At 36.2% G+C, this 22483-nt stretch overlaps 1 protein-coding gene across 20 annotated transcripts in view; it reads left to right on the top strand.

Moving 5' to 3' along the window:
* PTPRD (protein tyrosine phosphatase receptor type D) overlaps positions 1-21961 on the top strand; it is a 467311-nt gene extending 445350 nt beyond the window's left edge. For all 20 annotated transcript variants that reach the window (XM_080372008.1, XM_080372009.1, XM_080372005.1 and 17 more), the window contains 7 exons: positions 2836-3121; positions 3597-3775; positions 4975-5101; positions 6005-6130; positions 10611-10765; positions 15456-15591; positions 17915-21961. In XM_080372008.1, coding sequence (XP_080228134.1) covers positions 2836-3121; positions 3597-3775; positions 4975-5101; positions 6005-6130; positions 10611-10765; positions 15456-15591; positions 17915-17983 — 1078 coding nt within the window. In that variant the 3' untranslated portion in view covers positions 17984-21961. The remainder of the gene's footprint in view (positions 1-2835; positions 3122-3596; positions 3776-4974; positions 5102-6004; positions 6131-10610; positions 10766-15455; positions 15592-17914) is intronic.
* The last annotated feature ends 522 nt before the right edge of the window (positions 21962-22483 follow it).

Genomic DNA, 22483 nt, shown 5'->3' with positions numbered 1-22483 from the left:
CATTTGCTCTGGGGAAGAATAAACATATAAATGATAATACAAGATGTGAAGAGAAGAAATGAAAACTGCTCATTCCAGCTGAAAGTGCAAGCTTTTAACTGGGTCAGAATTTTGCGGTTGTGGTCTGTAGGTACCAGTGAACCTTTTAGTGTTTGATCTCAAAAATGGCATATCCAGTTATAAACATCGTGCTGGAACATTAATTCATTAATGCATGATAGGAAAGAGAACCATATTCTAAACTACTGAGAACATCGGCACTGTCAAACCTTCTTATTTCTCACTTGGCCAGTTCTTGTTAGGCTGATAAAAACTAAGTGCAAACAGGTGTCATTTAAGGAATGGTTTAAAGCTTTCATAGAGACCAATCTGACATAAAATTGTGCACTACTTGTGTTGATTTATTTGCAATTAAAAAAAAAAAAAAAAGCAATACTGAGGCAATATTTTTTTTAGTTTTTCTCCGTGATTACTACCAACATTAAGGTCACCAAGATTTCCTGGAATGCAGAGCTTTTATTGTACAAGGTAAATGAATTCCCATTTAGCTAGGATAGCTGTCATTTCATTTATCTGTATATTTTCTTTCTCTACAACTCCCACTGATCAATATCATTGATCGGTAAGTTTTCTTAAGCTCACATTATTGATTACTTCTTGTCAGAGTGCCATCTAAGAAAGTTGGGATTGATGCATTTGGTCTGTTAGCAGAAGTTCTCAGTGTTTGAAGGAGATTTGCTTCTGGAAAGACTAACTGGCGGCAAGAATGCATGGTTAACAATACATAAATGTAGAATACTAAAAACAAAACTTACCTCATGTAAGACTAAAACATCTTTCTGCTCTGTACTTCTTCTGAGGTAACTGGCAAAGATTCTTAAAGCATAATGCAAGAAAGAAAGGTTTACCTTAACTACCAATTTCAGGATGGACTTAGGTTATTTAATATTTCATGAAAATATAGGAACTGTGAGGTTTTATTTTTTATATAGTTGTCCTCTAGAACCTGGTTGTAATTATTTTTATTTCTGTTTCTCTGATTTTAAAAAAAGGCAGATCGTGGTGTTCTTAAATATCCTTAACTTAGATAATGTCAGTGTCTTCAGGGTTTATAAACTGTAGCTTGCTATACTACTTCCTGCATTTGTTACTAACTGAAAACAGTTAAGTATTTAGAAGGCCAGAAACTTTCGTTTATTGTCACAGGTATGATGTGATCCCACATATAAAAATGATACACAAAACACCATTTTATTTTTTGCTTGTGCTTTATATAGCTACATGTATACAAGTAGTTGAAACAAAACTTAATAAAGTTCAGTCATATACATGGCTGCAAAAAGCCAGTCACCCATCTGAAGACTTGATTCAGTACAGCTGATGTCCAAACATCACACAAGTTAAATATTTGGATCTGGGCCTGTGTGTTCTGTAGTCTTCATGTGCCTTCTACATCATTCCTGTTCAGTTACACCAAATGTATAATGAAGGATCATGTATGACTAACAGTAATCACATCAAGGTGAGAACTGCATATCTTTTTCCTCTCCTGATTTCATAAAATCTTCCTCAGGAGCTATTAAAGGTAGCCCATGCATGTAACAGACTACACCTTTAAGACAGGAAGGGAACGACTACAAATCCTTGAGACATTTTAACACATTTTGACAGCAGGTATAAAAATAAACTGCTGTTAAGTAGGTCTGTTACTGAGAAAGGTTTAATTCTCTTAGATTCAGCTGAACATTTAATGATCAAGTTTATTCCTGTGCTGAATTCACAGTAGCTGACCCATGTCATCTACCCTCAAGTCCCACCAGAGAGGGGAAGGCAACTTTCTAGCTCAGACTTATTCCTGAGGAACCCTGTACTGCGCAGAGAGCACAGAAGTAGTTGTTTCTTTGGCCTCAGCAGAATTGATGTGACTTTGCTTCAGCTCCTGCTTAAAACCAGCAACTGACTTAAGCCAGAACTTGTAAGGAAGCACTACCTTTGCCTCTGTCTGAAAAGCATTACTTATCCAGTCTGGACACTAATTCAGTGCTGTGATTTCAGGCTTTGTCTTTAAGCATATTTTAGTCCTTTTATAATCTGTCCTTTGAAATAATGTGATGACTGAGCATCATGGTCTATGTTCTAGCCATTCCAGATCTTTCTTGCATTTTCCAGGAGATGCAAGACAGACATTGAAGTGTCCATCTGGGGATTTCCCCAGCCTACAGCTAGCACAGTTAATTAGGCATGGCTCTGCATTGCAAAGAGTAACGGTATGGCCTGGCTAAGTGGAAGAGCATAGGACAGAACAAACTGTGTTAATAGGAGTCCATTGACAGAATTGGGAGAGGGATAGAAATTTTACCTCAAAAGCACAATAGAAATATGTATACTCATTTTCTGTAATGTTATTGTTTGCCAATAAATTCACTTCTGTACAGAATAGCAACAACAGCATGTTTAATGAGTTAGAAGTGTGCTACAAATAAATCTTGAATTCTTAGAGTATTCATCATCTCCATTAATTGCCATTTTTAAGAACACATATTTCTAGAACATGTTACAATGTGGGTTATTTCTATTTAGTCAAGCCTGCAAGAAACTGCAAGATGCAAAGATCTCATGTAAAAGCATTCCACATTCTCAATTCCTTGTAATGACTGTTAAAGGAATTTACGTATTTCAGGGCACCAACCTCTTTCATAAAAGCTGATGTTTGTATTCAGAAAATTGTTCAGATCAAATCAGTGTTATGAAACTTTAAAACTTGAATGCCGTAAATGTAAGCACAATGCATGAAATAGTCCTTCATGTTTTCCCTCCTCTGTTCATTTCTTTTAGTGCTGGAGTCGGCAGGACTGGCTGTTTCATTGTGATAGATGCCATGTTAGAGAGAATAAAGCATGAAAAGACTGTAGATATTTATGGCCACGTAACTCTAATGAGAGCACAGAGGAATTACATGGTTCAAACTGAGGACCAATACATCTTTATCCACGATGCACTGCTGGAAGCAGTGACGTGTGGAAATACCGAAGTGCCAGCCAGAAACCTGTATGCATATATCCAGAAGTTGACACAAATAGAAACAGGGGAGAATGTCACCGGAATGGAACTGGAATTTAAGGTACGGGGATTTTAAGTTGCTGGGATCCAAAAACAAATGGTATAACACTTGATGCTGTTTTGTCCTCCACCAGTTATTTCCAGTAATCAAAATATAAGACATCACCAGGCTGAAATTTTAATTTAAGAAGACAATCCTTTGTCAGATATATGATTCTATCTTCAGTTGGTTTCCTGACAAAAGAGGGGTGGTTTAATCCTGCTGGTGCTTTATTGTTTCAGTAACTTGAAGTATGTGTTTGTATAACAGTTTAGTACTCAAATTTCTCCATATCCATTAATGGAGCAGACATTAAACTTTTATAAGGTGTTAAAAGGAGCTTTACAAATATTAGGTAATGCAATAGAATATGGAAAAGTAAGCATCTGAAACTGAAATTATTTGTTAATGGATAATGAGCAGAGACCATCAAGTCTGATAGTGTCAATTGTTTTTGTTATACCTGGCTTTAATTCTTTTAATCTATTTTCAACAGCGTCTTGCTAGCTCTAAGGCTCACACTTCAAGATTCATCAGTGCCAATCTTCCATGTAATAAATTCAAAAATCGCCTTGTCAATATTATGCCATATGAGTCTACAAGGGTATGCTTGCAGCCAATCCGAGGAGTAGAAGGCTCTGATTATATTAATGCCAGTTTCATTGATGGATACAGGTACTAACATAGATGTGTTCTTATGTGAACTGTTTTAAAATTTAACAAAATGATTTAGGCAATTATATTGAAAATAAAAAAAATTAGTATTGAAAACTAGTATCGTTTCTTGTCTGAGCATGCCATGTTTGATTTGATGGGGTTTTACATATTAATAAAAGGTTTAGATTTTCACTCATGCAACACAGGAAAATTCTGTAAATGACATAGTCTTAAGCATTCTATTTTTATCTACCTTCAAGCCATTGAGAACTTCCAATGTGTTTTACATGCTGAAAGTTACTGAGATTTTAAGCACATTCCTGATTTGGAACCTCTATTTTTTCACAACTATTCTGCTTTAAAAGTTACATAGAAATAACATGCAGTATACTCTCGGTGTCAAAGTGATAACCTGTGATCTTGGAACACTAATTAAGAATAGACCTAGCTGCCAAAAGCATTTTATACATAAATAGTTGTATAGCCCATCACCATCTTCATGACAACACACAGCAAACGCTCTCAGCTATGAAGCAGCTGCTAGAAAAAGGCACATAGAAGGGGCAGTATAGTTTCCGTAAGGCAGTTTAGGTGTACCTGAGTATCTGTATCCAGAGATAATTTTCTGAGCCTCTGCTAATAATTGGAAACAAACTTCATCTCCACTGTCACCCACAGGGGTGTTTCTGTTGATCGAAAGAAGCAAGAACATGAAATGTTCATCATCTTATAAAGCTATAAAGCTGCTGATCCAGAAGCTTTAAGCAGGAAATCAGTGTACTCCATGCCTGAATTTTTTTCCTGCCTCACTTTTGCTGGAGGCATCAGACTGTTGGAAAGCAGTTAATACAGAAACTGCTTGATGCTATAATTCCTAAACTTAATAGATTGTTAGACAGTTATTTCTACAAAATGAACCAGCACAAATAAGTGTTTCTTAAGTGCTTTTTATAGCACACAAAATTGAGCTATTAGAGTTGCATTAAAATTTAAATAATAATGATAAAGTAATACATCATAATATTAACAGAGTAATTCCCCTTTCAAAGTTCTAAAAATAATAAGCCATAGTTTGATTAAACAATCATAATAAGATTTTAATGTGCTTATTATTAATAATATATAGATATTCCCTCTAATGTTTACCTATAAACAGAGATCATGTGTATCAATTCACTTTTTTGGTTACAATATTTATTTACTTTTTTTCAACATAGACAACAAAAAGCTTATATAGCTACACAGGGTCCTTTAGCAGAAACGACTGAAGACTTCTGGAGAATGCTCTGGGAGCATAATTCTACAATTGTGGTCATGCTCACTAAGCTACGAGAAATGGGCAGAGTAAGTACTGCTGTAATGTTCATTTACTAAAATGGTTATCATCATGATTTTTTATTATAGTATTTCATTGTTATGAAAATGTCTAAAGGAAAAGGTGAGGATATAGGTTTGTTGTTTTGAGATATCAGTGGCATTGTTGATCACGAGGTGTAAGGTTTTCTAATGTGTAGATGTATCGCAATAGACAAGCTACACATGGTATTCTGTTGTGGGGGACACTGAGATTCAGCAACTGAATTTGCATGTTGATATTCTAAAGTATACAAACAGAGCACTGCTGTTTATTGAAAAATGAGGATTTCTTTAGTTGGAAACTTCTGTTTGCAGCATCTGTTTTCATAGCACTGAACTTTGAAGTTTCAGCACCCAGTTTACAGTCCTAAACTCATTCAAGTGCTGCTTAGTGTAATGGAAAGAACAAAGCAGTTTACTATCTAGACAGGATTACATCAAAGTAAAGCCAGTATATGATAAGTAAAATCTGAGTCAGGCATGTATCTGGGGAAAAGACATGATTCAGGACATGGCTAGTGGATGCAGAGGCCAGGGGGACTTGCTTCAACAGGAAGAAGAAAGAAAACTGAAGGTGGCCTCAAGATTTAAATTCTGTTCTGTGTTGAAAATTAGGCTAAGGATAGCTCTTGTCAGTGGTATATAATAGAAATTAGGAGTATAAATGAGATCAGATATACATCAATCAAAGGGAATCCCTCACGGTGTTGAAGATCATTTTTTATTCTAGGTATGGAACTTCATGTTCACAGCAAGACAAACAGTTCATGTTCCTGTCACTAATGGCACTTTCCATGAATATTACACTTATCTGACTGAAAAAGGTTTTATACCAGTTCACAGTAGTGATCTCAAGTAACACAAAATTTATTTTGCTTCATTATTTTGTAGGAAAAATGCCACCAGTACTGGCCTGCAGAGCGCTCAGCCAGATATCAGTATTTTGTGGTAGATCCAATGGCAGAGTACAATATGCCACAGTATATTCTGAGGGAATTCAAGGTTACAGATGCAAGGGTAAGTAAATACAACATTACACTAGTTCACATAAGTTTAAAAGAAAATTTTAATTTCTTTCTTTTCCTGTCTTTTTTTTTTTTTAGTTGTTGTTATTATTATTACAAAAACCCTAGGGGTGTGTTTTTTTTTCTACAAGCAATAAAAAACAAGTAAATAAATTTATTAAATGAATATGCTTTTTGTCTAAGAAAATTAACTTCATTCAGATCTAACATTTGGGCAGCAAAACAACGTAAGATTCTGAATAACTATTTGTGCTGGAAGGATTTGAGGACCATTTTACTTTTTTTCCTTATTTTTCCCTTGATAATTTTTGAGGGAAGTTTTTTCACTTACAGCTGTAAATACGTGGTTTTGCAACACCCTCTAGACTAAGTGAGCATGAACATTACATTGAGATTTCGAAACTGCAGAGCCAATAGCATTCATAAGAAAAGCTTGACAAGGTTTGCACATCATAATTTGTTTTTTGGCATAGCATATTTTCAGCACTCTTGTATATCTGCAGAGCATGTACATGCAGCTGTGACCCTAGCATCCTCATTTTCATACTGCATTTCTTATCTGAATTCCTGAGTCCCAAACTGAGCACTGATATCAGATTAAATATACATAAACTTTAAATATATATTTGGCAATCCTTATACTTTTCATTTCTAGCAATTTAGTCTGCATGGCAGGAAAAATTACTGACAGCCTCCATTTCTGTAGGGACTGTAGTATTCTATTTGTTTAAGCAAAGTAGCAGGATACACTTGTCCAGGAATAACTGATTAATTAGTTGCTAGTCAGCATCTAAAATATTAGACCTTCTCACAGTTAGCTAAACTGCTGCTTTTAATGTAAGTTTTAAATAAAATTAGATACTACCAACAATGAGCTAGACAGCGTTGTCACTCACCGAATCAGTATGTGAACATTTTGATTTGGCAAATAGGCTTAGGTGTGTGGTTTTGAAAAGAAACTGTAGACATACTGGATCTGTTTTTCATTCTGTTTGAAATCTAGTAAGGATCACATGACACACAGCTTCTCAAACCTATTTGTGTTTCACAAAAGTAGAGAACGGGCTCCTAACCTAACAGCCTTTAACCACACTTGTAAGCATAGACAGCAAAAACCAATTTCACTAAAACCGTGCTGACAGTTTTCATAGATCATCTATTAAAAATCTGTTCAATCTCAGGCTGAAAGAGTTCTTATATGACATAGTTCACCAAGATCAGATCACAAAATAGCACTGATAACAAAAAGCCACAGATGTAGTTGAAGTGTCTGCAAACAATATATATTTCCAAAAAGTTCTTTCAGTTTATAGTGAGCTAGGATATTTATGAAAGTATATTTACTAATAGCTGGCAAACCATTAAAACGTCTGAAAGGGTCAAATAACTTAATTTGCCAGAAAGAGTTTTATTGGATCTGATATTAATACACCACTTCTTAAAAGTGCCAAGCGTATATGTACCTTCATGGTCCTATTGTGGCATTTTACCATCACATATAAATGCTTCTCAAATTTAAAAAATCTCTTTATTTTGATGGTCCAAATTTTGTCAAACACTGCACTGGCAAGCTGGCAGGGGCACCCAAAAATTTTCTAAATGTGTTAGGAAACTTTAGCTCCTTGCAAATTTACTGGAAGCAATGGTGACTACTTACCAAAATGCACACTGTGTGTTTTCTGTACTTAGGCTTTTATGGCTGTCACACCCAGTAATTGAGGCCATCTAACTGAATTGTATTCAAAGAAAAGTAAACAGTGCAGTGGTTGTAACCAGCCTCTCTCAGCCTCTCTCCCTCTTACCTCTAAACCCATCCATAATGTTAGAGCACCACCCGGGCTCTAGCAGAGCCAAGCTAGTAAACTATTCCCAGGGACAAGAAAAGAAGCCCACTTCCCTTTGTAGGTGTCAGCAGCAAGTGTCTGCTGTGGAATGCCCTGTTACTTCTGAAAGTGAGCTGTGAATTGCTGTAAGGTGAAATTGCCTCTGTAACTGTTTCAGTCTACTGCTTCTGACTGGTTTATACTCACTTTCTCTGTAAACTCCAGAGATCAGTATGTTGCAGCAATCTCGTTTAAGGCTAAACTATTAGTGATGGCTGTAAAAGAGTATTATAAATTATACAGCCTCATCAAAAGACAAGTGAATCTATCCTGCAAGGAGCAAGAAGAAATCCAAACGGTCAGCCAGTCTGTATGATGAAAGATCATGTTGAAAGATCTCTGCTCCACGTAGGGATCCAAAAGTTTGTACTTTGACAACTAACTGTGCAAACTTGACAATATTTGAAAGTAAAAATTATAATGAAATTTGGCATTTGTATTTGGACTGCAGTGGGCAAGCATCTCATTAAAAGAAAGCAGCACTGTTTTCTACGGAATTGCCGGTCAGTTCCCAATATGGTCTAAAGCTAGTCTAGCATCAGACTGACTAACTTTAGTCATGTGTTCATTAAATAGCATTAAGTAACAGAAGTTATTGCCATGAAAACTAAATCAGAGCAGCTTTCACAGACTTGCATTGAACTATTGAGCTGTAACGATCATGAAATATACCAACACAGATGATTTAGACACACCTGAAAAACACATATTTATCTTCAAATCTACTTTGCACATGGAAATTTGTGATCTTTCAAATGACAGCCTAGGCTTAAGTAAAGAAGCATCTTTTTTTATCCTTTCTACCCCTAAAAAGTTACTGTTATTCTAGTGTAATTCTTATCAGGGTCAGAAATTGCTGAAGATTTTCTATCTCCTTCCTTAACCAACATGCTGCAAGTGAGTCAGACTTCAGGGTTTTTTTTCTTTACTTTAGAAAAGTGGGAGGTTATTTTGAAGGCAATCAACCTATTTTGTCTTCTTGATTAATTAATGTCATGTGCCTCAGGCTATCTGAAGGATGAATTTTCATTATGTCTTCTTAGGGGAAAATGGGATCACAGAGGCCATTATGAGAGAAGTCTGCATTAACAAAATGCCATTATGTTAGAAAATACTTAATTCTTTGTGTTGGTGCCCACAAGAAATAAAATTGGGTAAATGCTCTTGAACAGAATTTCTTTTTCTTTAAGTGGGCAAAAACATTCCATAGAAATAGACTACTAAATTGTCACAGTGGTCTAGTGGGAATATAATTGATAGTAAGTCAAAGAAGTGTGTGTGTGTCCTCTCAAGGAGCAGTGGCTAGAAAACACACCCATTTTCTGTTTTCCTTATTCATCTGAGACATGGTAGACAAAAATCCGTAATACTGGAGGAACATAAAAGCAAAGCAAAGCATTGGCCTTCCCTTCTATTTCATTGCAAAGGTCTGTAATATCTGAGTGCTTGTGGTAAGGGGCCGGGAGGAGGGGGTGGGGGGAAGGGGGGAGGGGAAGGAATTCTTGCCTCCAGCATAACTTCTTTCTTTTTTGGAGGGCCTTCTGTAATCATTTCAATTCTTTACGGGTTTCATTTAGTAGAAGGCCATTTTGAAGACATGGCAGAGTGGGTGCTTAGGAAACAACATGTCCAGAGGCACTAGTTCACATCAGTAGCTCATGTGCCTATGCTTTTATGCCAATGTTTTTAAACACTTCAGCTGTGCAGCTTGACAGTGTCAAAATCAAGAACAATGTTTGAAGATTCAGAACAAATTGACTTCATCTATTTGTATTGGGTTTTTTTCTGTTTATGTGTCCTGACCATTTACACATTAAATAGGCATAAGGCAGAAGTTGGCACTTAATACTTTCAGTGGCTTCATTATAAAAATAACCATGCTGCAGTATTCTGCAGTTTAAACAATCCTGGTTGTATTCCTAACCAAAGGGAATGAACGGCCAACTTGTTTTGTGAGAGAAAGACCTTCTCGATTTTTGACTGAGTCCAAGTTGTTAGTGAATGAACTTATGATGATCGAAGGGGAAGTTTATGGTTTGTTAAACAACTGCCTTGTCTTGACCCATCTACTTCCAGGCAAATGTCCACCTCCTAAAAAGCACCATACTATTAAAGATATCATCTGCAAGAGGGCAATGACTAAACAAGTCTTACCAGTGAAGATATTTCTGCCATGCAGTAGATGAGCATATCTAGGAAATGGAGAGACCTTATTCTACCCAGTATTTAAAGGAATTTGCATTCCACAGGATTCAAAACATAATTTACCAAAATGTCATATAACCTTGTCAGATTGTTATGTCTTTAGCCCCAGACACATTTTACACAGGCAGAATGTCAGACGACTCTCCTATCCAGTGCAGAAAGCAATCTGTGCAATGTTGTTAATGGAACTGCGTTTCTGGGCCAGCGTGTCCAAAAGCACCAGCCAGTACCGCAACTGAAGGAGTCTTCCTAAACGTGATCTCAGCTGTTCCCCACGTCCTTTCAACGTCTTTGTTTTGTGATTGTCTTTCTGGTTGTTGCCTGACTGACTTCCAGCCACTGGAACATGCATTTGGGATACATTATTTGTGTCTTTTGTTAAAGGATGGCCAGTCCCGAACAGTGAGGCAGTTCCAGTTCACTGACTGGCCAGAACAAGGAGTGCCAAAGTCTGGAGAAGGATTTATTGACTTCATAGGCCAAGTGCATAAAACAAAAGAGCAATTTGGTCAGGATGGACCGATTTCTGTTCATTGCAGGTAAGTAAACAAAGCCTCAAAGAAACTCATATGTAGATAAGTTTTTTTTCTACAGTTGATTGCTGATTGCAGTGAAGGTGTGTATGTAAATGTATTTCACAGGTGAACTATCAGAAAATGTAATGAAATCAAAGATCTAAAAAGGAACGCATAGGACTTCTTTAGATGAAGCAGGATTTGTTCTGTGATATCCCATTTACAGGGAAAAGGTTCTTCTGAAATATGTGGAAGCACGTGATTTTTTCATTTTAAAATGTCTCTTAATGCAAGGTAAAAACAATCTGGTCAATACAGAAAAGAGTAGGAAGAGCCTTATCACAGGCTGATATATCTGGTTTTCTTTTTTTTTCACTGGTAATTAAAAGTGAGACTGTTACATTGGTGGGAATTGCTAGCTGTAAACAAGCTAGTTACACCTCAGTAGTTCACTATAACAATCAAGATGAGACAAATAAAAATGGTAGCTACCTCAAGAAAGGGAATGGATTAGAAAGTGCTGATTCAGAACTTTGCCTGTCAAAATATCACTGAGGTTTGGATTGGTGAGTTCTAACTTCAGAATGTAATTCCCATTTTTTGATGTGATGACTTCCCTCAATTCCTTTACAGTTGGTATGCAGATGAAAACAGCTAGCAGGGTGTGTAGGAATAATCTAGGGTGGCCTTTTTTAATATTCTTCTATTTTTTGTTTTCTCTACAGTATTCCAGAGTCTATAGCAGATGGCCAAAAATAGTGCCTTTATCTCTTATCTCTCATTTAATAAATTGCTTTCTATAAATTCCATTAGGATTTTAGATACTCATTTTTATAACATTATCTTTTGGTAGATGAAGTGTTATTATTTGTGTAACAGAGATGCAAAATAGTGATACAGGTTCCAAGTCCTTCTTGCAAGACAAGTAATGAGCCAATACTATCATGAAGACAAAATGAACAAGTTTGGTCACCAGAGCATATGAGTGTATGGAGGGAGAGAGATTTTTGGCTTCCAGAGCCAGGAGCAACCAGAAGTTGTTAAAACACCAGTGTGTTTTAACAGAGATCCTTATGCTCCCCTGATCTGAAAGACTGACAAAATAAGTGTATCGGACTACTTGAATCCTATTATTTTGTGTGGGGCTAGAAGTGTTTATGGCCTGCTAAGGAGAACAGCAGAGCAGAGCAGTGTTTGGGATTCATTTGACAAGGGAAAGACATGTCCACTTGTGACTGCAATGAAATACTGCTTGCAGTAGGTTATGCATCCCTTCCAAATGGGTGTGATCTTTCATGCTGAAATGATGGAGATTTCTGCCATTGACTTTGGTAGAAACGAAATCAAGTCCAGTATGATTCCTCATGGTTTGGTCTTTAATTGTCTTATCATCATTGTAACAACAATTTAACAATTGTTACTGCTAATCGTCATGATCAGCGTAAGTCAACTTACATGAATAGGAAATGTCCCTAGCAAATTGGTGAGTTTAGTTGCTTCTTTCAGGAAGCACAAGTTCCTGGGTACCTGCACTTTCCTAGTCTTTGTAGAATTATTGTAATAATGCATCCACTTTGTACCATGATGTGGTTTTAAGGATTTCTCTTTTACAGAGGAATTCTAGAAATGGCAGACTCCCCTGGTGCCCCTTCCCTGTGGTTTCCTTGCCACTCTACACACTTTTCACGTTTGCTTTCTCTGTTGCATAGTAAACACCTACCACCCTCAATTTTAAAATGTTCTTCTTCTGTGGCATTTTTACAAATAGATTGGTGTTTTACAATTTACAATTTTTTAACTTGATCAGGCAGTTAATTAAAAAAAAAAAAAAAAGTTGAAAGAGCAAAGGACTGTTGACCTTGAAGCAAAATTTCCACTTCAACCAATTTTTGGTATTTATAGTCTTGTTATCCCAGCTTTTAGCTGTAGAGTAAGGAAGACCACACTTTCCTAGCATGCATTCAAGTTTTGTTTTTAACAACAAACTCTTCATGCTTACAAAAACATCGATACTTCCTCATGGCTCATTAAAGCGTCCTAACTTTGGTTTCTAACTGTTTAAACTTTGTTGAATCATACTACATCGTGAAGTAGTGACTTCACCATTTACTAAATTCAGGATTCTTTAAAACCTGTCACATTGCTTCATTAAATGTCATGGTAGAATTCACTTTGCTCTTTGACTTGCTCTGAAAGTTCACTGATCATTAAAATGCTACTAGTACTGATGTGGACTTCCTCTTTAGAAATCCTAAGCATCGTCTGATAGGAATTGGTACAATGTTAAAATATGCTTGCCACTTTCAGGGGAGCAGTGGCAGTTTCCCATAGATTTTACCAAAATATTACATTTGATGGCTTGCTAGGAATTGTAAGCATTAAGATCTTTCCATATTAGTATTTCTTTGTTCACTGTGTAGCTTTTCCAGCACAAGACAACAAATGAATTCCCTCCTTTTGCTGAATTAAAGAATTCGAGGAGTTGGGTTTTTTTAAGTTTTGACTAATATGTAAGACTAGAACTTTCCATATGTATTTAGAAAATTGTACCATTTGTTGTTGGATATCTTTAAATGGTTGAGTAAGAGCAATAGCAAGGAGAACAGAAAATGTGAATCTGTCTTCACTCTACTAGTCGCTTTCCGTACTACTTGGTTTAGATCCCAATGTCATCAGCACTGTAAAGTCCAGGCAGGTTCCAACGCTATTTTACCAGGATTTTTTCAGCATGTTTCTTAACCATTACCTTTCTAATTTACCTCATCAGGGAAAGGAGACCTTACACTTCAGTTTCTCTAGGATGATTGTCATCACATATAGGTAAACCAGTAATGTCTGGTTATTTTGTCAGTATGTTATTTTGTCAGATTGTGCCTCACGTCTCCTTTGACTTCAGCTCTCCGAAGGCACACAGGATATGCAAAATTGTTGAATCAAGTCACACATATTTCATAGCCTTAGAAGTGCACTGATCTAGGTCAAACACTAACATACCATCGTACAATTTCCAAACATCCGATTTCCAAACAAGTCTCATGAATTCACTGGGTCTCTGCCATAGTCTATATCAATGTTCAGAGATCTTCAGTCTGTCCCTGCTGTTGATGTTCTTCCACACTGCTGTCTGGTGAATAGTTCTTACCAATGTCCAGCTTCCCAAGTCTATCTGAGTGGACAAAACCTTGTGAAATTTTTAGCATTTACAGTGAGATGATGGGGTGCTTAATTTCCACCCACACAAGTTCAGACTTGAAAAGTCTTTTTTCCTGTGTAGTTAACAGTCTCTTTGTCCAAGAGACATCCTCATGAATAAATGATTGTTTGATTTTAATAACTGACATATATTGGCTCTATTGATTACAGGTGTAATTGTGTATTGTGACTTCTTCGTTGTTTTAGCCAATAGCAGAAACCCAAGACAGAAAAGAGAGCAAACAAACCATACATTCAAAGAAGGTATTTCAGACTAATGTAGACAGACATAGTGTACATATGTCAATATTGGAAAGCTAAAGATCCAGACTTTAATGAAAGCTCTGTCTTAAGGGCTGGGGTTTTTTTAATCCATTAATGAAATTGTAGTGTGAATGAACATTTTCAATATTAATTGGAAATCCACCCAACTATCTTTAACTAAAAGTAGAAAATAAACTAACACACTGAAGATGTGCAAAACAGGGCATTGAAGTGAACAAGCTAAAGTGAAGCAAGCAGTAGTATACATTCTAGCATCTTTTTCTCCTGTCTGTTTCAGCGTAGGTCATTGGCAGTGAACATTCTCATTTTCCATTAACATGCACTGATTACTGCATATCTGGATGAACAAATGAAGTCATTTTGCAATGAATCATAGAATCATTTGGGTTGGAAAAGGTCTTTGAGATCATCAAGTCTAACCGTTAACCCGGGACTGCCAAGTCCAACACTAAACCAAGTCTCTAAGCACCGCATCTACACATACATTTAGACACCTCCAGGCATGGTAATGACACCACCTCACTGGGCAGCCAGTTGCAATGCTTAACCACGCTTTCAGTGAAGAAATTTTTCCTAATGTCCAAACCTCCTCTGCCTTCACTTGAGGTCGTTTCCTCTTGTTTTGTGACAAGTTCTTTGGGAGCCAAAACCAACCCCCACCTGACCACAATCTCATTTCAGGTAGTTGTAGAGAGCAATAAGGTTCCCCCTGAGTCTCTGCCTCTCCAGGCTAAACAGCCCCAGTTCCCTCAGATGCTCTTCAGAAGCCTTATGCTCCAGACCCTTCACCAGATTTATTGACCTTCTCTGGACATGCTGCAGCACCTCAACAAGTGAGGAGTCTAAAACTGAACACCATATTTGAGATGCAGCCTCACCAGTGCCAAGTACAGGGGGATGTTCCCTTCCCTTGTCCTGCTGGCCACACTGTTTCTGGTATAAGCCAGGATGCTGTTGGCCTTTGTGGCCACCTGGGCACACAGATGACTCATGTTCAGCTGGCAAAGAAGACTGGAGAGTCAGGAAGTCCTTAGTAGCATGTGACATTTGCTTAAGTGCAATTATTCTTCTGAATGCAATGTGGTAGTTTTGTTTAATGGGCCTTTACCCATATAGAAATCTGTACATATACAGTGAGTTGAAATCAGAGATATTTGTCAGCCAATTCCTGCAGCATTAACTGTCAATTAACATTCCTTTTTTCCCTTTTTTTTTTTTTTTTTTTTTTATGCAACAGTGCAGGTGTTGGAAGGACTGGAGTATTCATAACCCTAAGCATTGTCTTAGAAAGAATGAGATATGAAGGTGTTGTAGATATTTTCCAGACTGTCAAAATGTTAAGGACGCAGCGGCCAGCCATGGTACAGACAGAGGTGAGCAAAATAGTATCTATATACAATGGTGATAGAAAAGAAGAGGTATTTTTAAGGTGAAATGTGCACAGATAAAGACTGTATAAAATGTGCTTACATTTGTATCTTAAGTCATATAGTAACTGTATGACCACGGTGTGAAATCTGCCACAAAGATACTGCAAGGACTATTTCCTGTTACAGCAGTATATACTGCAGGCTGGGGAGGAAAAACATCATTTCAGTAGTGGATCCTAAATTATAGTAGTTGAGGAAAACCATTTTCCAAGAAACATTACCCACTTTTTCTTTGAAACTTTGTTTCCTGGCAGAAATGTGTGGTAATAAAGAAGGAGGCAAATTGTTTCTGCAGGTGGATCCACTGATTTTTTTTTGTTCCTGGAGCAAAGTATTGTTCATGGCTTCCGATTGAAACTGTATTATTTTCATGGTTTTCTACACTTTACATCACCAAGCAAGTGGCTGTTTGGCCTGAAAATCGTAATGGTAAATTCAGCATTCAGGAAAACTGCAGTGTAAATAATTTCTATGTGCAAGAATGCCATAGAAATAAGGAAAGGATAAGCAGTATCAACCGATGTCCTGTGCTTGGGACTGTGTCATGTCATAAAGAATACTTAAACTTTTTCAGATGTGCTTAATTTCTACTTAAATTTCTGAACAGGAGGCTTGAACCAAGCCAGAGCCAATAGGTTAGGAGAACCAAGCAAAAGAGCAAGGGAAGGGAAACACTTTAGGTCATACATCTATTTACTATAATTTGATTGATTCTGGCCTTTAAATTACAGTTCGTGAAATTTAAAATGGTTCCCTAGAGTTTGCCATTTTCCACAAGAAAATTAAAATTTTCCAATAAAAGCTAGGTAGTCATTTTTAAGAAGACAACTTCATAAAAGCTTATATGAAAAATAAAGAGAGACTTATTTTTAATCTTTTCAGTTAGCCAAGTAAATCCATTTCTTTTCCATTACCATCATTCTTCTGAATAAGCAAAATGAAAAATTACTACTTTCTGTCATTTTGGTTCCAAGAAATAATTCCAGTATACATAAAAACTGTGCTTCTTGGGGCCTACCTGACAACTATGGAGTTCAGATATGCAACGTATTCTCCCTAGTACTACTTTGACTTATTTCTGTATGCTACCCTTCATCCCCACTGCTGAAAGTACAAGTGTTGTGTACTCATTTTTTTCAGGATTCTGTGGAAAACAGATCTCTCCTTCAGTAGTATGCCAGGAAATCTAATTCTTATTCAACACAGCACTTGAACTCCATGTGGACCTCCCATATACTTAAAATTTATGCATATGTCTAATGCATTCTCCCACTGTTCCAACAGGAAGCAGGAAAGAAATATTAGTGATCACAACACTACCTTGAAGCAGATATCTGATGAGTTTCCTGGTCTCCAAAATAATTTTAATTGTTATCTTAACAAGTATAAAGCATGTGGGGTTACCACATAGCACTATCAGATAAATAAGCAGACCTTCTTGATATTTTGGGTGGATTTCAGAAATAACTTTTTTTTTTCTTTTTTAACATTTAAACCCTGAGTGGCAGTTGCAAATGAGTGCACAGATGTGCCATTGTAATATGTGTGCAATATCACATATATGTGCAAAAGGACTGTTGTGCATGGGTTAGAATAACACGAAATACCAAATGTTGGATTCACCAGAGGTATAAGCAAATCTCTCACCACACTGAAACTTTTCTGTTCTTCTGGGTATAGGTTGAAACACCATCTGTTTTCATGTTAGTAAGGTGCTTTAACTGCGTATTTATCTCTTCAGGCCCTTTTCTTGCTACAGGCTGTATTATTGAAAGGTTGGGATTGCCTTTGTTTCCTGAACATGATTTTTAACCTGGTGGTTTTCCATACAGTATTCCCTATCAAGGCTGTGATGAATCTTGTCACTTAGTATGTTGGATTTACTACAAAGTTATTTGGATATTTTGCTACTTATTTTCAAGTACATGGAGGAAAAGCATCTTAGTATGCTCCCACAAGAGGAAAGCTTTGTATTGATATTAAATTGATACAGAATAACAAATGGTCAGTGCCTGGATATATAGCCTCTGCACAAAAAGAAGCTGCATTATGTGGAAAATAATACTGCATTAAATAAATGTCTAAGTTAATCTGTTGTAACTCAGACTGGTTTTCTGTTGATGTAAGCATGAGAATATTACTGAGCTGCAGATGCCTCAGTGATATTTGTCTCTAGCCACATAGAAGCTCTTAGTTGAAAGAAAATAGAAACCAAGCAACAAGCTGGCTTTTTAAATGCTTTTGTTTTCTATCTGTCTTTCTCCAGGATCAATACCAGTTCTGCTATCGAGCCGCACTGGAATATCTGGGCAGCTTTGATCACTATGCAACATAAAAACCCATCGCGGATTTTTATTGCAGGCCCTTTAAGATCCAGAGAGCCGCTTCTGAGCCATACGATGTGCTTTAGAAGTACTTCTTAACTCTTAGCTACGGAGCGATTATTGGGGATATATAAAATAAAACAAACAAACAAACATAATGGGGATATTTAAAACAGAAACAACAACAACAAAAAACCCTATTCCATGTGGACCAAGAATTCACAGTTTAATAACGTAACCATAATAAAAGAATCCTGACCACTGAGGCGTCTGAAGGATCTCATTTACAGATACCTCAAGGATTCGACATTGGTTGAAGTGAAAGGGAAGAGGAAATTAATCAAAAGGATGGTCATCTTGTTCAGGATTGCATGCTTTTGCAAAGAGGAATTTTGAGAGAACTGCAGTTCAGTGCAAGGTGTTTGCTAAAAGGTTGGGTCCTGGCTTCTCAAACAAAGACTCTTTACTTCAACATCACCCCTTCCCATCGTACTGCTCATCATAACACTTTAGGGAAAATGTGGGAATGTTTAAAGAGAAAGTCCTTGATTTAGTTTTTTAGTATTGTAAAGATACTGCTGACCTGTGCTTCATTTTTAACTGTGTAAACTTTTTCCTTTTTTTAACAAAAGTTTATCATTCAATGAAGTGAATTAAACAAAAGGTTGCATAACTGTTAATCTTTTTGTTTAAAAACTGCAGATTTTTTTTTAAGCTGTAGAACTGTTATCTGTAATATTGTGCTGTAGAAATGGTAAATAATTTGAAAATTTGCACATTTTTGTGCAGTCCTATATTTATCTACAGTACCACAGTCTAGTTAGATATTACTTTTACAGTTTTGTTTGTTTTACTTTTCTTTAAGAAAATATTCATTGTAATCAGTTAAATCAGAATGGGGCTTTTTTGTTTCTTTTGGAATCAACAGGGAGGCGCAAAGTATAAAGATGCTGCTAACACACACACACATGCACACTTATGCACATGCACACCCACACCCTCTCTCTTTCTATATATATATAAGTACTTGTATGTATTACTCTCTACCCTTGTCTAACTCTCTGTATAGTTACAGAGATACAGATAGGTAGATATTCACACACATACACATGAACATACCAGTTCTTCCATACCTGGATTTATCAAAGTATTGGGAAAGTTTTTCAGCATACTGCAATTATATTAAACTACTATTTGATCATCTCTGCATTTCCAAGGTCCATAAACTCCTGTTTCAAAGGGAAGTGAGGAATGCACATCATTGATATTTGAACATCATCTCTATCCCAAGTAATATTTCTATACACATTGCCACTTGAACACACACATGCACACCATGCACACACATGCACACATGCACACAGAGTACGTGATTTAGGCTTCCAGTGAAGTTCAATATTTGTAACACTATAGTGCAATAAGAAATCATATTATTAAATGTAGGAGGTGTGCATGTGGGAAAGGTCAGTGCATATCCCTTTAGGAGGGGAGAATGTTGTAATATACTAGGTATTAAGATGTTTTAAAATTGTATTCAATAGTATACTGTCTGTAGTGTGTGCTATATAATTTACATTTATTCTGTGTAACAGGGCAAAGCCAAACACACATTGCTCTGTGAAATCAAACATTTTGTGGCATACAGCATTGTTTGGGGATGCTGGGTTTTATTTTAATTTTACATTTAGAGTGCCTTATATTTGATGCCTATTTTGAATAGCATTTCTTTAAGTTAGCTTTCATTTGTATTTAGTTCAGTTTGTTTGTATTTCTGTTATTCTTTTCAAACATTTTAATACATGTATCAGACAATTTTGAAAAATATGCATTTCCAGTTTCTAATCAAGTATGGATGGTAATAAATAATAACCCAAAACTCATAGGAAGTCAAAGCCCTTTATCTTTCCATATGTCCAATAACAGACCAGCCCGCAAATCAAAAATCTATTTCTCGTTGGCTTTTCAAAGCCACTGTGTCACTGGTTATAGTGTTATCATTGCAGAGATGTAGCAGTACAGTAACAGTGGTTGACATCAGTAGTGTTCACGCATCTTTTTTTTTATTATTAGTAGTAGTGTTACTATGGGGCAAGTCCTGCTAATTTGTTTGTGTCAACAGATTGCTAAAGTCAAACCATTGCTTTCAGTGGGAGGGTTTATGTAAGGCTGGCAAGACTGAGCCCACAGGATATATTTCAGAATTACACTAGATTTTCTTCAAGGGAACAAATAAAATTCTGTACACAGCACAAAGTACTTTTTTGAGATTCTTAATATGATGCCATTTACATTGACCCTCATTTCCATCATGCCTTCTCCATTTTCAGTACATGAATATTAAGGGAATTCTTTCTTTGGGGTTTCAAATAGGAGCATTAGTATGGCTTGTCAATGTGACCTCAACCATTTTTTCTCCTTCTTCCTCTTTTCCCACTTCTGGCAGAAAGAAAAATATGAAAGACCAAATGCTAGCAAGCATTTTATTTGAGCACTTTCATAAAAAAGGCACACACACACACACAAAAATATCAAAACAAATATATATATATACATATATATATATATATATATATATATATATGGAACAGAAGTATTGTAGAAGGCTACCTCAGAATGAGATTCTATGACTTACATCTGAACCAGGGAAGAATGTGCATTATGATTCTTTTTCTTCTTTCTTGATTTGTATTTTAAAATAATTATAGATGTACGAGACTATGTGGTGTGGTCATGTTCTTCAACTCAAATGTAAGGGATCAGGAAAACAATAATCAGAAGAGCATCATTTTGGAAACACAGACTAGGGAAGATTCTTGCACACTGGATCTCTAAAAGGATCAGCACATTGTCCCTAGCAGACTGTCTTGAGAGCTCCAAAGAAAATGAGGAAATAAAAATTAAAAAAATAAAAATAAATTTTTTAAAAAACAGACCCAATTTGAGAGGAAAACTATTGTACAACTAAATATTTGGTTTAGGTTTTTATGTTTCTTAAATAACTGTTAGCATCATTGATGTGCATTCCACTTTCTGTGTTCTTATATACAGTCACCCTAAAGTTAATTTAAATTGTGAGCATCTTTGTCTACATACGTCATCCATTTCCAAGCTTAAAATTGGTTTTGTCAGCATAACCAGTAAGGTGCTATTATTTACGTTTATCTGCGTAGTTGTGTCTAATTAAGTAATCAGTTGCAACGAGGGGGGAAACCCCACAAAATATATAAAAGTGATTTATACAGAAGTTTAATTTAGCTCTTTTTAAAAAAATTATTTGAGTGGTTAGATAGTGGAGAGGATGGCTGGAGGAAGGAGTGGCCCTCTAGGGAGATTTGCACTTTCTATATATACCTTTGTACTATGCACTGCCCTATTGATTCTACACCCAATAATGTTATAACTTGAACCCATCTGTAAGAAACTGCTTATAAAATCCACTTGTGTGTATTTAAATGACACAGAACATGTAAAAAGGAAAAAAAATGTTTGCAATGACTAAAAAAAAGCAACTGCTTTTTTTCCTTTTTTTCTCTCCTATTTTTTCTTTATTTTTCTTTTTTCTTCTTTTCCTTTGATTTCTTTTATTTTCTGTCTTATTATTTTTTTTATTTATTTTTTGTCTTGGTGCCCTGATACTCCACAGATATCAGAAGGCTGCAGGTCTCATCGTAACCATCCGTTATGTGGCTTTGCCATTCAAGCTTGGAGTGTCTTTACAAAGATAATAAAAAATTGTGTTCTTTGCTCTTGTTTTGGATGCATAGACTGAAGAATTTAAAAAATTACCTTGTAAAATGGCTTGTTAAAAAAAGATACAATTACCTCTAATTAGTAGTACGCGTAAATGTTTTACAGAATGAAAGGCGTGCTTTTTATTTTCTTACTTCGTTACATTGGTGGCGAAAGAAAGTCTGTATGAAAATCAGTTCTTTGCTGACACAAGTTCCATTTGTTACAAATGAATTCTAATAAAATGTCAGTGTTATGCAGCCCTGGTCTTCTTTTTCAAGCAGTACTTTTGAATCAAAACTTGTTTGGTCCCTCTTGGTGATAAAGGAGTTTAATTGGAACCAAAAAGCAGTCATTAATCTTCTTAACTAGCAGCTGGACAGTGGAAAATGTATTCTTAGGTTAGCAAATACATATCATCTCCAGCAGCAAATTTTGAAGCTAGCATAGGCAAACTCTTTTGGCATAAATTCCATAGCTTCATGAATGTAATTGAAATTATCACACTGTACATGCTGCAGTTGTTCCCCTTTGTGCTTTAGAAATGTATCCTTACACTGAGAAAATAGCCTTTTTTCCATTTGTAGGTGCAACTCAAAGAGGGCAAAGACATTCACATATCTGGAGCAAATTGTGGATTTTTCAGTCCTACAGATTTGCAGGTTCTGGAGTAAATCCAAAGTCACTAGTCGGAATTCAGTTACTGAAATTGTGTCGAGCAGCCATGACAGATTTTTAACTCTACTATGCACTGCATGTGCAGCAAGTGCAAACAAGTATCT

The sequence above is a fragment of the Falco punctatus genome, assembly GCF_963210335.1.
Source record: "Falco punctatus genome assembly, chromosome: Z".
Lineage (NCBI taxonomy): Eukaryota > Metazoa > Chordata > Aves > Falconiformes > Falconidae > Falco > Falco punctatus.
The sequence above is the reverse complement of the archived record's forward strand: the minus strand, read 5'-3'. Positions and strand labels throughout refer to the sequence as shown.